Source organism: Colossoma macropomum, unplaced genomic scaffold (genome assembly GCF_904425465.1).
Source record: "Colossoma macropomum unplaced genomic scaffold, Colossoma_macropomum, whole genome shotgun sequence".
Taxonomy (NCBI): domain Eukaryota; kingdom Metazoa; phylum Chordata; class Actinopteri; order Characiformes; family Serrasalmidae; genus Colossoma; species Colossoma macropomum.
The window spans coordinates 32281412-32298979 of NW_023494785.1; the positions used below are offsets into that span (position 1 = coordinate 32281412).

Sequence of the window (17568 nt, forward strand, 5' to 3'; positions counted from 1 at the left end):
GAACGAATAAAACAGAGATTAAGATGAACATTTGGAGGACTTGTTCGCATTTATAAGCAGCACGGTTGGTTAAATCTGCAATGAGAGACTGTCTTTCTCTAAAAAGTTGCGAAAATGAACTTGCTTCTTTTTTTGAATTTTCCCGTTCCACCTTAAATGGTGCAGCAGTTACATTCGGCGCCTCAGTCAGAATTTAAGGTGGAACAGGAAAATTAGAACGAGAAGCGTATGAGAAGCAACTTCAGCCTCATAAAACAGCCGGATGCTGAGACATTTTACAAGAAACTGTTCTAGTTGTGAAGAAAAGTTTTCTGGCGGAGATGGGAGGAAAGCTTAAAGCAAAGCAAGGTAGATCTGCGCTGTCGTTTATATTTTTAGCCCGTACTAGGACATTATCACATACTGACACATACTGGACATTAAATGTTGCGGCTCCCAAGGTGGTTTGACTTTGTTGAAAGGCAAAATGGCTCTTCTTATCATTTGTGTTGTAACTCCTGATCTAACCTGGCTTTAATGCTGAGGGAGACGGTCGGATTTCTCACTCATCCGTGTGTGTTTGTTATGTGCCGCCGCAGGCTGTCCGGGCGCTGCACTTCCAGTTCCGCCTTTTGCGTTCCATCAACATTACGTTATAAATTAAATATTTAGAAAATTGATTTTTGACATTTATGAATCGATTCAGAATCGTTTACGTTCGCATCGCGATGCATCTAAGAATCGAGTTTTTCCCGCACCCCTAGTGTACGTACAGACCAGTGGTGTATACTTGTAGTATGTTCTTACCTTTTTCTCATTCTTTTTCCCACTCGCACACATAGTAAAATCACCTTTTCGTGCCTTATTGCCCTCTCCTTTGGCCTATTCTAGTGCTTTGCTGCACCTCCACCTTAGGGACACATCCTACGTGAGTGTTTGTGCCCGTGCGTGGGTTTTAATCCATTTAAAGCTTTCACTGACCTCAGTCTCTGGCACTGGCAGTAAAGGAGTGAGGCAGGAATAAAAGGATGAGCAATATCTGTAATAGCATCTTGCCTCCCTTTACTGTGGTGCTGCATATTTACTCCAGGGTGAGGTAAGCGTCTGGAAATAGCCCAAGTCCAAGCCGGCCACACCGCTTAGTCTGCAGAGCCTGCTCGTATCCCATACCTAGCTGATCTACTCCTTGAGGTCAAAACAGCAGAAAGCCAGTTCTTTTTAATACCAGTTTGCTGTTGCAGTAAATTATCAAGTCAAAGCTGTGAATCTGACTGGGTCAAGAGCAGAAGCAGAGCTGAGTCAGCACCTGAACCTTATAGCCTGTTGTATAAATGTAGCTTCTGATGGCTGAGAGAAGTTCTTAGATGTGTACTGTTGGGCCATGCCTGCTGTTCTGAGGAAGCTGGTACTTGGTCAGCAACCCGAACTTGTGAAAGGAATGCATTTGCACTCACATGTAATGTTCATTCAGTGGTTGGGTGTGGGTAGACACCGCTGTCACATGTCAAATGATAATGAATACATTTTGGTCTGCTTTCCATTGTAAAACACAGGTGCAGCCAGGTTTAGTCAGTGTTGAGGGATTGGCCAACCCCACAAAGCTACAAAGCATTCAGCAAATATGCAAGAATTTGAGAACTCAGGCTGAAGAACCCTTGAGTAAGTAGGAGTGGGGGATATGGCAAAAATATCATAGCAATATGATAATAATAATAATAACAATAATAATGTAACACCTGAAGACATTTTCATGATACGTTAACTGCATCATGAACAGTTGGAATAGACACAATGCACTGGCAGTGCCGAATTTAAAAGCTGCTGTCAAAAGCTATAGTATAGTGATTTTATTTAACATTTCCTTTATTGTGCTGCACTAAGTCCATGGACTCATTATGCTCTCTTGTTAATGAAACATGCACTCTTGTCAGTTCTTTTAAGTACTGAAGCATTTTGCGATGTAATTTATCACATTAGTGATAAAATATTACCATACTGCCTGCTACTAATAGGAGAATAATGTAGGATCAAGTGTTCATGCTGAAAGATTAAAATGGCCAACATTTGCTCTGCAGTTCCTGTTGCAGTTATTTTGTCTCTTTTATCTTTTAAGCAACCAGATATCATATCAGTATCAAATAGTGTTGTAAGCATATTTGTGTGCTATCTTCCAGTCACCTGTCCAGACGGTGTAGGATGAACATTAACTAGCGAACAGTGTAGCTTGTATTATCAGAAATACTTCTGTGTATGCAAGCAAAATCTGGACCAAGGGTTTACTTAATCCTATATGTGCCACGTTTTAAGACCCCATTCATCCACCCATCCCCAGCTAAAGAGAGGAGAGGTCTGATAATTTTTGTGAGGTGATTGAGAGGATCAGTATTTTACACGTAGGTGACACACCATTGGCCTGGAATGAGGTTGCTATGACTGATGCGTTTAGCAGCTTTTTAGATGAAAGTGAGTCATAGTGGGAAAAATGCCCAGTCATTCTGTGGGAGATTTTTAAACCTCACATGAAACACCTAATTTCTGCTCAGGGGTGGAAAATATTTAAGTGATAATGCTGTGTTACTATACTCAAGTGTTATTTTGGAAGATTTTAACTATATTTAAGTATTATTAAAATGTAATGATTTTAATTCCAAGAGATAATGTATACCCTTTACTCCTTACATTTACATTCAGACCTTTAAAATACTTTTTACAGCCATGTACCAGTGCATTTTCATAGGTTTTTTAAATTGAAACATCAAGCAAAATTCCTGATTGTAAAATGAAACTGCACATAACTATGCCAGTTTATCTTGGATCAATACCACCTTTTAATGACTCCATCACACACCACACATTTATCATTATATCAATATAATGTTTACCTCTTCCATATAACTAAATATGTTTAAATGTAGGTTTTTTTCTTTTTACTTTCACTTGGCACCATACTTCCACTTTATCTGAGCAAGATTTTGACACACTGCCCATACTTTACTTAATTACAGTGTCTTTCCACCCTTTGTTTTCCACCCTTGTGCTGCTGGGATTGCACTGTGGTTTGTGAAATGCTCATTAGTCACACTGAAATAATACTGTAAATATGGGATGAGTATAATTAGCGATGTATTGTAAATCATCCTTCTACTGCTTTGTTTGCGATTGCGATGATTCCTCTCTGCATGCTTTTATAGATTTGATTTCTCCCCTGGACTGTATTTCTATGCATCTAGTATTGCAGACACCGACTGTTTGTTATATAACATCTTCACCTAAAATTGGGTCCAGAGCAGGAGTCCTTCTTCTTCTTTCTTTTCAGGATTAGAAATTCTTCAGTTCGAAGTGCACCTCGGTACAAAGAGAAAATTAATGATACCGGAAACAAATTAATTTTCTGCGCTTTTGCATTGTTACGAATTGCTACAATAAAATACAATAAAAGATAATTGCTATTCATTAAAATAATTTTCTCTGTGTTTCATATGGTATCTTGATCTTTATAGCACCACTCTTGCAACCCCCTGGAACTGGTCACTTTCAAGAACACCTGGTCTAGAGGTTTAACCTGATGGCAGTTCTGTTCTTACAAACAGCAGAGGCCTATGAGCACCTTCACCTAGAGTTAGCACTTGGCAAGACTACACCACCGTTAAGCCCTTTGGGTGTATAGGCCTATGGGAGGTACCACCACTCTAGTTGACCGTATACCATCTGCAAAGCTGGATCTGGTCCTTTCAGGTAGGTTAATGCCTGGCCCAAACAATGCTGTGGACAAATGCCACTTTGGCCATGGGCCAGCTCATGGCGTAGCCTGGCGTTTCTCCAGCAGCAAACCGTCTATTTATCCCTGAAACTACTGAGCGTGCTCCTGTCTGCCATGAGCCATGGCGAAGAGCAACAGTTTCACCAGGTTCGTCCAAGGTGCTGGTGGCCTAGTAACACATGCTAATTCTCCACAAGGATGAGCTCTTAAGCACCTTTTCTACAGATGTGGTGACCCAGGGCGACCTCCTCTGACCCGTGACCACCTCTTGTTTTTGATGCTAAGAATTGGGGGCCTCTCCAAAGGGATTACATCTGAAGAACCTTAAATTGTGTTGCACTTGGATTGGACAGAGTGAATGTGGCCTTGATACCACACCTTCAGGATAGGAAAATACCTGTGCAGATAATTAGGACACTGACTTGAATGGGACTTGCTGAAAGAGTTCATATGCAATGGAGCTTTGCACTACAGTAAACTCAGAGGAAGGTAGAGCTGTCTTATAATCGACACTTTGTTGCAAGAGGAGTGGTTCTGTGAAAAGCCAGGGTTATATACCAGACTGAGCATTTTAACCCTTTGGAGAGTGCAACTCTTTGCTAGGAAGTTACAGGTCACAGCTACAGTACTGTACAAAAGTCAGAGGCTGTTGTTCATTTATTTAGTTTCCAGTCAGTAAGTAAAAGTTCATTTTTCAGAATCAGGAAAAAAGCAGAAAACATATATTTAACTGAAAATAACACAGAAGTATCAACCACTAAATATAATATCTACATTTTTAGTATTTATTGGGTCAAGCCTTATTCTTTACTTCAGTTTCCTTTCTTTCGGGGAGACTTTTTTCAAAGGCGTTTGCAGGGACATTCCCCACACCTCTGAAGTTCAGTTTTAGAAGTTGGTTGAATTTCATCAATCTTATGATCCAAGTAATCCCAAACTCATTCAAAGATGCTGAGGTCTGGACTCTGGGGTGGACAGTCTGTTGTTCTAAAAACACCAGAAGGTTTTTTTATGTTTATTTATTTCCTTTCCTCAGTAACAGCTTTTAAAAATTTACCCATCCTTTCAGACCCATAGTGTTGAGTTGTCGTCTCATGCTAGACGGATGGACAAGAAACACCTGTGGATTTTTTTTTTTTTAAGGTCTGAAGCAAGAGTGTAGCTTGATTTTCTTCACTTTCTAAAAGCTGAAAGCTTTAAGTACTGTTCATCTAATGGTGAGAGTTTTGGTGGCCCACCAGGTCTTGTATTTACATATACCAGGTCTTACATACACATATATATATATATATATATATATATATATATATATATATATATATATATATGTATATATGTATGTATGTATGTGTGTATGTATGTGTGTGTGTGTGTGTGTGTGTGTGTGTGTATATTAGGGGTGGGAATCTCTAGGCACCTCGCGATTCGATTACGATTCAGAGGGCTGCGATGCGATTATAAAACGATTATCGTAGATATAGTAGAGAAAGGGGTGGGGGATAACTGTGTCAGTAAAATGTGTCAGTAAATATATATATATATATATATGTGTATGTGTGTGTGTGTGTATATATATATATATATATATATAATATATATATATATATATATATGTATATAAAAATGCTGTAAGCTTTGGAGTTGAATCACTTTATCAGGAGGTCTGAGAATGACAGCATACAGCATGTGACTTGTTGCTGAAAAGTGGCTCATCAGTTGGAGCAAGGGAGCGGAACTCATGTAGGTCATGCCGACTTCCAGAGTGTTCAGGCTGCACACTCTCGACTGGAGCACGGTCATGGAACAAAGTAGGGCAGGCAAAGAGAGAGAGCACTTAGGAAAGCAGACAGAAAATCTGTATCTGCTTTCTCCCCACCTTTTCCATCAGCAAAACATAGAAGAGAGGCAAGAGGCTTTACTTTGAGAGAGCACTAATGTTATCCAGACTGAAAGAGTGAACCCAAATGAAGGAGTAAAGTGACTGCTGAACGCTGCCTGAACTTGGCTACTACCCAGGGAACCCTCATTGTGAAGGCCTCAGCAAGGCAGAACGTATCATACTGTACTGTGCAGAGCAGCAGAGCTGTGTCTTAAATATGAGAACACTTTCTTCTCTGGCCTCATTCTCCAGCTCCAAACTGCCCCAGTTTGAGAACACAGCTCTCATCCCAGCTTCCTCAACAACCAGTTCTAAACTCCACTGGCTTCGAGAAACAGAGGGTTCAGTTTTCTGAGATTTTGGGCTAAGACAGTGTAGTTGTCAACTGAAACATTCAACTTTGGAAGCATGGAAACACCATATCAGCTAACAGATTTTTTAAAAAGTTAACATTCAGGTCCTTGACAGTGTTTTCTATTGGGAAGGGCTTCCAGTGTTTTTATTTGGCCCACCAGAAAGCTGCCTATCTGCCTACTACACCTACACTTCTTATCTTTTACCTTCTGATTGTTCCATTAAAAAATATTTTTTACTAGTAAAACAGTGTAATGTTGAGAAAAAATTATGACTCAACATTCATCAATCATCACTGATGAACACAGATGGTACAACATGTATGTAACTTGCAGTTATGATATAATAGAGTATAACAGGCAGTGGTACACGAACAAAAGGAGATTTAGAGAACGGTGGTATGAAGAATTTATTTCACTAAATTTAAAGGCAAGACAGTGTGGATTATATGTAAAAATACAATGGAGTGTTTAAAGAATACAGTTTCTCCATGTATACTGGCAGAAAGAGTAAATCTAATGAGTTGCTGGTTAGCTGTTTTGTCTTTTTGGCCCTCGGCCAACTACACATATTATACTTTGGCCCCCTCAAGACAAACAATTTGGGACCATTGCTCTAGTGTATTTATGAAATAAACACTTTCATCTGTTTGACTGGACCTTTTCCCAAGTAACCCTCTTTATGTTTTGAATTGGTGTTTGGTAACTGAACGTTAATCTCTAGGTGCTTGATGACGGACACACTTGCCAAGCAAGATAAACAGGTGTGCTTGAAAATAGTCTTCGGTTTAATTCCATGTCATCATCTTTATGAGAACACAGACTACATTTAACACACTGTGACCTGTTATTATGTGCACTGTTGGACTCTGCAGTATCATTAGTTAAACAAATCTGCAAACCAGTTTGTCTGTTTAAATGACTGTTGAAGATTTTTATTATTGCTGTTTTAAAACATGATACTGCATTATACATGATTTTCTTCGTGCTTCTAGCTAGCCGTGTTTGTGTCTAAGAAGCAGACAGCTTAAAGAATGCTTTACCCAAAACTGCTGATGTGGCTTAAGATAAAGAGAGAAACTAGTGGGGACCAGTTAGCATGGATTATTTTCAATTAACTTTCACTCGTTATAATAATTACTATTATTATTATTATTAGTAGTAGTAGTAGTAGTGTGTATATATAGGATTAATTATTTATTTGACAAAGTGTTTCTTCATTTTCTGTTAGAGAATCAAATTCAGTGCCAAATGGACAAACGGGTGGCCGGGTAACATGGCTAAAATAGTGAAAGTACAGTGGCATTTGTCCCGAATTGATTTGTTCAATTAAAGTGTATGATGTCATCCTCTGTGGGCACTCGGTGGCCGTCCACAAGCAGACAATGATCTGCTGTTGGGCTGAATGGCCTCTCCTTTGCTCTGGGGACACAATTAAAGCGCCTGTTTCTATTGGGGAAACATTTGGCACATCCCTGTCTTCATCTCAGTCGGGAGCCACGGGCTAAAGAGGTCGGCCATTCAGAAGTGGATTGTTAGTGCCTACGTGTGTGGCGGACAGCGAGATGAGGGGCCGCAGGGCCAAGGGGGACACCGGACTTTAGGAATTTATGCATGCTGATGGGTGTCCCATGTGATCTATATATAGCCTCACTGTGAGATGAAGCGGACAGGTTTTGTCACTGGACCACTTTAATTTGACTAATTGTGATTGTATTGCTACCTTAAAAGTTATCACATTGCTGGAATTTGTTCTATATTGGTAGTTAGAATTTTGTTTTGATGTAGAGATGTGTTGAATCCTGTCAAAACCCAGGGTTATTTTTGTTGTTGCTGTCTACAGCACTATGGTCAGCGTGTGGGAAGGAGGAGGATGATGATGATGATTTGTTGCTGTGGCTGTAGAAAACCTCAGTGTAGCAGAGTTCTCAATAGTTTGAGGATTATGAACAGTCTTGTGAAGCAAACTCAGCACTTTTAGTCTGCCAGGGACTGTACAGATACCGCAGGACAGCAGACCTTTTTAGACCATGGTTAATCATATGTTTGTCGGGTGTTGTCTGTCTGCCATTTCAGCTGCTACCAGCCATAGTTCTGTATATGCCTAACATCACCTTCAACATGGTTTTTAATGCTATCAAATGCTATCAGCAGCTCACAGTCCACACTTAGGTGGGTGGAATGATCTAGTTATACCTTGACCCAACCTTGGATCCTTGATGAAGTTATGGTTATCCTGTAGACATCTACACTAGAGGTCTGCTACCCAACCCTAGCCCAGGGGGCCCAACAAAACATTGTGGTTTGGGCCAGGTTCAGGCCTATTTTCACATACAGCATTGGGCTTGGTTTGTTTTCTAATAAATTTTTTTTGGAGTAGGTTTGTTTTTATTTAAATGAACATACCTGTGTACATTTCACACATTTCCCTGCAGTTTCTTTTTTCTCTCTAATATAACCTTGTATGTGTACAACAAAGCTGGTCTTAGTGTTTGTCATGGACAAAAATAAAAAAAAAGCTCACAAAAAGGGATCATTTTAAAACCCATGTCTGGATGAGTCAGGGACATCTTCGTTGTAGAAACATTATGATCTGGTCATTACATCGGATAAAAAGCACAACAATTACATACAGGGTAGAGCTTGAGATAGTACTTGGAGCTGTAAAAGCAGAAAGACTGGCACATCATCTCTCCAGCAGTATCATGATAAATTACTCCACAGTACACTTTTCTAAGTGTGTTGTGGAAATTGTCACTATGTACACTGAGGAACAACATGTTTTATTGAAAAGAAAGCTTACTTGGTCCTGTTTAAGTAGATTTAATGCAGTGCAGTTTGTGAAATCTTGAATGAAAATAATTGTATTCATAGTTTTTGATATTATTTTTTAGATGTGGCACCACTGGTGAATTCTGTCTGTCTTAACTTATTGAACATCAGAGAAACAAAATATCTTGATTTATACTGGGTATCGTAAAAATGTCTTTGATTATTGGGTTTTTGCTCTTCCTCGCACCAGTTGTCAGTGCTGGTTACAGTAAACGTGGCTTTCAGATAGGTGTGTAAAGTTATGTTTCTGTTGAGGCGTCTCAAGGACTTCATAATAAAGAGAAATCTATGACGGTCCTTTTTCTGTGTGTGAGCAAGTTTGGGTTCAGGTTTCAAATTCAGCTGCACCAGCTGGTCGTATCAGGTCTCAAAGTCATGGGTATGGGTTGGGTTTGGGCTTTAATTTCATGCATTTGCAGACCTTTAATCTAAACTGTATTTTGAATAATGGGTTGAAGGTTAAGACTTGAAAGAAAAATCTTCTTTTTTTAAAGTTGTTTTATTGTGATCTTAAATGAAGAAACAATAGCACCATCCAGTTACTTATAGATGGCGCTGAAACCTTCTTCTGAAACTCTCATCTCATCACAATTTAAAACTAATGTTGAAAATTCATTGGAATTTTGGAAGGTGGTGAGTATGTGTCTGATCCAGTGACGTGTCTTCTGCGGTGTCAAAATCTCCTTTACATGTCTCAGGTATGTATAGCATCAAGAGATATTGGTGCAGCTTGTCTGAAAGTATGAGGTCCCTCTCCTGAGACCTAGCTACTGTCAACTGTACTGTACTACTCGTATCTCCAAAATGTTAACTTTACAGGAGAAGGAAAAAATCCTACTTTACATTTAATGTAAGTCAGTGGAATCAGACTTTTTTCCAAGTAATTTTGTGCCATTTCTTTTGTTTTTTTACACACAGTGTAAAGGATAACAGGCATTTTCAAATTATGTCAAAAACTGAAAAACAACAAAAATAGAGATACAAGGTTTTGTTCCGACAGCAGCGACATATAACTTGATCTTTCTCATGTGGAGTGGCTAAGCGATGACTGACTGATGTTTTGTCCTAGTCATTTTTCTTATGAAGGTCATTTTTCATTCAGTCTAGTTTCGCCTTGACTCAAGACAGTGTTTTAAAACAAGGTTTCTAGTGGCTTTGTATAGTTCAAGTGTTAAAGTTCTAATACAGTTATTTCAGCAATGACATTTGTGACTCTGGCACTTTTTTCCTTCATGGAGTTTGACTGAAGCACCATATTGGCTTAGTCTTTGTGCCTCTGTGGGTTAGCCTGAGCATTTCAAACCCAATTTGACTTGATAATTAGACAAGTTGATGCTCAACTCCATGAGTCAGCACAGTTAACCAGGCAGGCTCTAGCATTAAAGAGGGTGGCCAGGAAGCGCATTAGAGGGAATAGGACATGGCTTTCAGGAGCTCTCTGATTGTTCCAACTCGGGTTTTGTCTCAGTATCTCATTAGTGACAACGTCAGGCCTTGCCACCGTGTACACAACTGCATGGTGGAGCAGGGCATTCATTAAAGAGGCACTTGTAAACTCGAGAGAGAGCCCAGTTACAGTACAGTTCTCATCAAGTGGAGATCAGCCATTTTCTGTGCTAACTAAAAATTCACCACGCAACACGTTTCCTTACTCTCAGAAAACTAATTTGGACTTGAGAGCCAATTAAATATAAAGTTTTAATGAAGAAGCTTTATAAGTGCTCATGTGCCTTACTTTAGGATTGACTGTTATAACTAAAATGATCACTGGGTTTTCAAGATCTGAGGTAGTAACAGCAGTAGTATGGTATATCACACCCTGGTTGGAGTGAGGCAGTCTTGAAACAAATCTTATGTCTCAGCCTCCAAAAGCTGAAATAGAGCTTCACATGAGGCTTCAAGGTTTATAATCTAGAGGACAAGATGTCCTGATAAAAGGTGTAAGTGCTGCACATCCCTAATGAAGCGCATATTATATATATATATATATATATATATATATATATATATATATATATATATATATATATATATATATATATGAGGCCCTTGCAAGAGGGGGTATCCACAGAAATCACTAATTAGAAAACAAACTCCAGCCCGATGTTGTATATGGAATACAGAAAACAGATCTGAAAACAGATCATTTATCAGGCCCCGCTGAACTCGTGTCTGAACATCTACTCTTGGTAAAATCACTGTAACACACGGTCTCGAGTGAAGTATTGCTTTTAGAAAACGGTTACAAACAACATAAAAGATGAACAATGCCCATATTTCAGTGTTACTCAGTTTTAAAGCAGTTGAGGTGTAAACAAGTGGTTTGAGATCTAGTCAGTGCTACAGAGGACCAGAAAGAGCAGGGAGTCTTTTAAAGTTCACTTAGTTTTTGAACACAAAAAGATCACAACTAGTTCCCTTTCAAGTTCACTTAAACAGGCATGAGTTGTTCTCATTCAAAAAGAACAATATGTGAAAACATCCTATGACTAATATCTTAGAACTTACAAATTATGTTGTTTTGGCCTCTTGGTCTCATTTTAGTGTGGTTACACTCAAGCCATGGCTTCTGAGTTTAAATGAACTGAATTACTCTGTCCATTCTAGAGATTATATTTCTCTGTAGTAAACTCCCTGAGGCATTCCTCAGGTTGGATTACATCACAAAGAGTTGTCTGGATGTCTCACTCAGTGGATGACTAATGTCTGATGTAATTTTCCGAAGAAATCAGAAAGCATCTCTCTTTCACATATCCGGACTTACAAAGACATGAAGAAAAATCTCATCCTATTCCAGGAAATTAACAGAGAAGTGCCAAATGTACTAAAAGTGCTAAATCACTAAAATACAGGGTCTTGGAGTGAAGTTTCCTGAAGTTCTAGCTCCCTAGCCAAAATTCAAACCTAGGCCTGCGTTAGAAGCACATAACAGCCTTCAGATCCACAAGCAAGGGCTGGAATAAATCATCTGACAGGGTTCAGTAGAAAGAAAAGATGAATATCCTGCTGAGTCAGCCTAAAGGCATGAACAAATGCCAAAACAGGGAGGAGGAAGTTCTGCTCCTGGGACTTGGGGGAGTGGGTCTTAGTCTGGCATCAAAATTTAATGCTCTGTGTCTGTGTTTCTTTACAACTGTTATGAGTGACCTGGAATCAAAGTTTAGCACCCAATTTGTGTTACAGGTTTTACCAAGATACTGGTGGAGATATTTTACACAGCACATTTCCTCTGATGTTTCCATTAATGCCTTAAACCCCCTCCCCTACAGCTGTAGGGACACTTAGCAAAAGGATTGGGTGCTAAAAATGAACAACCAAAGCAAAAGAAAAATCCAGTTTAACTTTTTTTACAGTACAGTTACAGTTTTGCCATTTTGGATTGATTTTCCTCAAGCAGAAAAGACTTACTTCTATTACTACCCATAGAGCATCTCAAATTTTAATTGTTCACAAAAAATAAACAAATCTGAAGTGTATGAAAAAGACCAACAATTAAAAAAACTTTATTTTAATTGCTTGTTGTTGGTGTCCATTGTAAATTCCATCGAAAGATCAATTTATTGATGCCATCTTGTGAAACAGGCCTACCATTCCACAATCCCAGGTCACCATTTGAGTAACTGAATGAGTTATGTGGATTTGAATGAATGTGTTTAACTCCCATCATGCTCTTCCAACAGACTGTTAGCAAAATAATGTGATAGTAAACAAATACGCATTTTACAAGCAGACTGTAATTGTCTTGCGTGACTGAATATGTGAAACCTGAGGTGGAGGCGGTCGTCAGGCCCAGCTCAGGGCTTCTGGCCTGCTGTAGACGTCTGTGGTCAGCATGGAGACTGACTGCTGTCTAATGAAAGGCTTTGTTTCTTCACTAAATATGTGCCGCTTCGCTTGGGGCAAAAAAAGGACACTGAAAACACTACCTTTAGACACATTTGATGAAGTCCGCCCTTAACATCCACAACGTATGCTTACAAACTGACTCTACTAGTTTCAGGTCTTAAGTGCATTCACCTCTTACCTTATTCTTTAAGTGTTAAGTCATCTTTGGTTTGTTTTGGGGAAATGCATATATGAATTGATGATTTTAAGAGGGCTGAAGTCCCAGGTTTCCAATTAATATACTCTAAACTAAATCCTATAATACCCAAAGTACTACTTTGCACAAAATAAACTGTGCAAACATTGCTTAAAGCCAGGATGGACCAGTTAGCCTTATGCTAATGAGGTACACTTGCTGTCTTGGCCACATTAGGATCTTTTGGGTAACCAGTGTCTGCATTGTCTTTAGCCTGTGTAGACTGAACCTTTTGATAAAGCACAAAGCATGAGAATAGGTGGCACTGGATGGACGGAGGGCGATGATACTGTGTTGAGCAAACGGTAGACGTTTTGGGGCCTGCAGGTCGCCAGCCCCCCCACCCCCAACTGTCTGGGTGATGGAGTGATGGGAGAAGAGGGGAGGGGCTAGCAAGCCAGCTGGAGCCCTAGAGAGTTAGCATGCCTTTTATGTGACTATCCTAACAAACTCTCTCTTCAGGCTTCCTCTCTCGATCTCTCTTTCTCTCTCTCTCACTCCTTCCCCCACCCCATGGCCAAATTCTTCCCCCCTGGAGGCAATGAAAGAGTTTGAGTCATCCTTTCTTTCCAATGCTGCATTTTCTGTGGTCATTGAAGTTAATTTCAGTAGGACTAGCCATGCAGGCAGCTCTTGACTGTATCCAAACTGTAGTGGTTTTACAGGAAGTGCTGGCTTGCTGAAGAGGCAAACTGCATGTCAGTTCCACAGAAATTAACAATAATAGGCAGGGCACAGGTTTTTTATTTCAGTTCTCTGTATGAATTAGCAGTTTGAAGTTTGAGGGCGTGTTTGTGTGCATGTGTCAGTCCGCGCTAGATTGGAGTTTGTGTATGTAGGAGTAAGTTTCCAGGTTTTGTTCTTTTCAGTGCTAGTGTTGGCAGAGGTAGACTGGAGTGGAGGCAGAGCAGAGTTAGTTTCATTGCAGCAGTAATGAGCCTTGCCTTGTCATGACAGAGGTTTCAGACTTCAAACTTCAAAGCTGAACTTTTGGAGGGGGGGAGAAAAGAAACAAGCCTTCACTTGAAACTTGTCCGGAACTCCTGCAAAATGAAAGTTCAAACGACAGACACCCCCTCACCCCACCCCACTTATTTCTCTTTCTTCCCCCGCCTCCCTCAGTTCCAGAAAAATTAGTTAAACCTGCTGAAAATGTGTTGCTCTGCTCTCTCTTCAGAAAAAAGGAGAGAGACAGCAAAGCTATGCAGCAGACAGGAAAAGAAAAAGTTGGCCATGCATGTGTATAACTGTGCGTCTGTGGGTGTGCATGTATGTGAGAGGGGTGTGTGTGTGTGTGTGTGTGTGTGTGTGTGTGGGAATGATTACATCAGCCCGAGCCAGCTCTATGATTGGTTAGGGAAGTGTGGTTTGATTCGCTACCTAAAAGCCTGCGCCTGTAACCCTTTGTGAGGGGAATAGACCGAAGTTGTCTGCCAAGCTCGAAACAGTGCCATCTGCTTCTTCTGTCCCGAACTGAAAAGCCAGGCAGAGAGGGACAGAACGGGGGAGAGAGAGCGTGTGTGTGTGTGTGTGTGTGTGTGTGTGTGAGAGAGAGAGAGAGAGAGAGAGAGAGAGAGAGAGAGAGAGAGGGACTGAAGCAGAGAGAGAGAGAGAGAGGTTGTGTGACAGGTATGGTACAGTGAGCCACTGACAGCCAAGCATCTGAGTGCTTGGACCCGCTTTTCTTTTTCTTTTTTCGCCCCCTTTTTTTTCCTTTTTTTCTTCTTTATCTTTTTCACCCTCTCTGGTGGAGTTGTGGAGAGCAGTGGAAAAGAGCTTGGGCTTTTGGTGCACGGAGGAGGCAGGCTGCCGGCGAAAATGCCGTCGTGCTCTCCCGACTGGTGCCTGCTGAGGCCTGGGGAGGTAAGATTTTCTCCTAAATTGCATGCCGCCTCCTTGGGGGAAGGAAGAGCCTCTTTCTCCCCCAGGGGAATGCTGGCGGAGACTGGAAGGAGGCCGGGAGCAGAGGGCTGTCTAGGGACAGCGGAATAGGGAAGTTTAGTGTTTCTTTTTTTTTTTCTTTATTTTTTTTTTATTTTTCCTGAAGAGGGGGAGGGGGAAACAGAGCACAGGGCATGGACTTGTGGAAGCGGTGACGTTGAAAGTTTAAGGGGTAGCTTACGAGGATGCAGCAAGCAGGGTGGTGTGTGCCAAATCAAAGATGTGGGTAGGGTTTGAGAGGTTGACACGACAGAACCTGCGAAATGTGCTGCAGGAGAAGGATGTGTGTGTTTGTGCATGTTGGGGGTGAAAGACTAGGCGGATGCGCGGATGAGCGCAGAACATCCAATGTAGCAAATGCAGAAAGAGAATTTTCGAGAAAAATGGTTCGGTCATGAATTGGAGTTTTCACAGTGTGTGGAGGTATTACTGACAAGCGGAGCGTGAATGAGAACCTGAATCTAAGATCAATTTTCTGAAACCTTTTTTTACATTAAAAAAAAAAAAGGATATCATTCAGTATAATAAATGTAAACATATGATGTCTGATACTGCACACACTTGAGATGTTCCAAATTGTCCTAATACTGGGAAAAACAGTTACAGTATGAACTGCAGGTATTATCCTGTGTTTTAATATGAATGCAAAATGAACCTGTGACGCAGTTCAAAAACCACTCAGTCCTACGATTGAGAGATTTTTTTAATGTGTAAATGTGCTTTTTTTGTTTTTGGTAGTTAAACAGTATTATTCCATATAATGGCAGCAACAGACTAAGCAAATGTCATTTTTATTTTTTTTTCATTTCAGATTATTAAAATCTTCAACGAGGACGGCATGGGCAAAGTGGTGGAGATCCCAGCCGACATGACTGCGCGAGACCTGTGCCAGCTTCTTGTGTACAAAAGCCATTGTGTGGATGACAACAGTTGGGCACTTGTGGAGCATCACCCAGCCATGGGGCTAGGTAAGTGGGCAAGATGTTCATGCAGACTGGAGAGACAGGGAGTTAGTCAGAGACGTTCTTGGATTCTTTGTGTAGAATCCAATGAAGACCTTTGGAAGGAGCAGGAGAGGGGTGGAAACATGTCTGTCCTTTCATGTCTCGCTGCAGTGTGTAATTGATTAATGGCACAGGGAAAATCCCATCACATGGAGAAATGAGGGCGGCTGTACAGAAATGGAGTCAGGTGCCTGGTCATTGGCTAAAGCAACGCAAGAAGCACGGAGGCTTTACCCGCAGAAGCTATCTTGGCTTCACCAGGAAGAGCACAGTCCACAGCTGTACTTTATTGTCCTTTATTTTATGTGCAGGACTGAAATGTATGAGAATGCGCTGGTCATTAGAGATGTCAAAGTTATAGACACAGATGAGATGAGGTCATCTCACGTAGGCTACACCATACACCAGGCTTCTTTTACAGCTTATGTGTGCCGCTGACTCACAGATGACCAGTGGCTACCATTATCTGCAGAACAGTTCTCTACTGTCTGTGAATGGTATTTAGTTTTAGTTTGGACTTCATGAAATAAGTGGTGTCAGACTAGTTCAGACTTCATAAAGAAGTGTCCCACCCTTTCAGACTCTCAGCAGTTACTTCCACTTTTGAGATGACTGCAGTTTTTTTTTACTTCTCCTTTCTCTTTTTCATTTTTTCTTTCTTTTTCTTCCTTTGTCTTTATCACATTTTCTTTTTGCAATGCCCTTTCTGAACAGATGGTTAATTTAGCTTCCAGTTTCCAGATGACTTTTGTGTTGATAAGAACTGTAAAGGCAGTGTTTCCTTAACCCCTTAAAGTCTCCAGTTTATTGTCTTAAGACAGATTATTCATTAACTACATGGACTACAGTGCAAACCGGCTGTGTTATTTTAAAGTTACAGAAGTATGTAATAAAAATTTGCACCCACTGGTTTTTGTATCCATTTTAAAGGTTAATTACGGTGGGTAAAACTAAACTTGAACCTCGCTCTGCTTCTTTTGACAGCACTAGTATAAGACATTTTTTGGTCTCATATCCAACGTTTCTCTTGTACTAGTGTACTAAAGATTGGAATCTTAAAATTTAAGCTGTTGTACTGAATACACTTACAGTCTGCAATATAGAAGAGTAGCACTCAACATTTTTTTCATTAACCTTCAGGTTAGGCTGTAACTTGATTTAATATTCCAAGCACAGTCTTAAAATGTCATAGTATGAATTAACTGTGCCAAAAGCATGCTAACAGCATTACATCATTGCTCTGCAAAGCCCAATTCTCACCTATATGGGAACAGAGGCTTAGCGGGTCCAAACTAGTCTAGCGCAAGCTAGCGGAGAAGATCACCACATGTTATTAATAAAGAAGTCACAGGGTTATCACTGGGACAACTAATGCATATTATAATTTTATATAAATTATTTCTCACACGTAATTCATTGAAATAAGTGGACAAATACTTTCAATTAATACTTTTGTGCAATTAAAAGAGTATTTCATTAAAATTTGAATTTGAAGTAATTGTTGTGAGTCCAGTCAGTCACTCAAAATATTTTGCCATTTTTTACCTTGAAACAAAATGGAACTGTAGACTTGAATCTGTCGATATAGAATGTACAGTGAATGTATGTGTAATTATATAGCTGAAAATGATTAAAAGATTCAGAGAAAATAGGACTCTGTCCCCATCAAATAAACAGCACACAAGCTCCACTCTTGCTTCAAGATGACTTGGCATTGTAAAGCTGTTACTGAAAAAAGG

At 40.2% G+C, this 17568-nt stretch overlaps 1 protein-coding gene across 4 annotated transcripts in view; it reads left to right on the top strand.

Moving 5' to 3' along the window:
* The window catches only part of grb10b (growth factor receptor-bound protein 10b), an 83389-nt gene that overhangs the window by 53368 nt on the left and 12453 nt on the right, over window positions 1-17568 (top strand). For 3 of the 4 annotated variants that reach the window (XM_036590702.1, XM_036590692.1, XM_036590710.1), the window contains exon 6: window positions 15637-15793. In XM_036590702.1, the coding sequence (XP_036446595.1) occupies window positions 15637-15793 (157 nt within the window). Of the gene's footprint in view, window positions 1-14181; window positions 14748-15636; window positions 15794-17568 lie in introns of those variants that run through there. The other variant, XM_036590719.1, reaches the window with a different exon arrangement.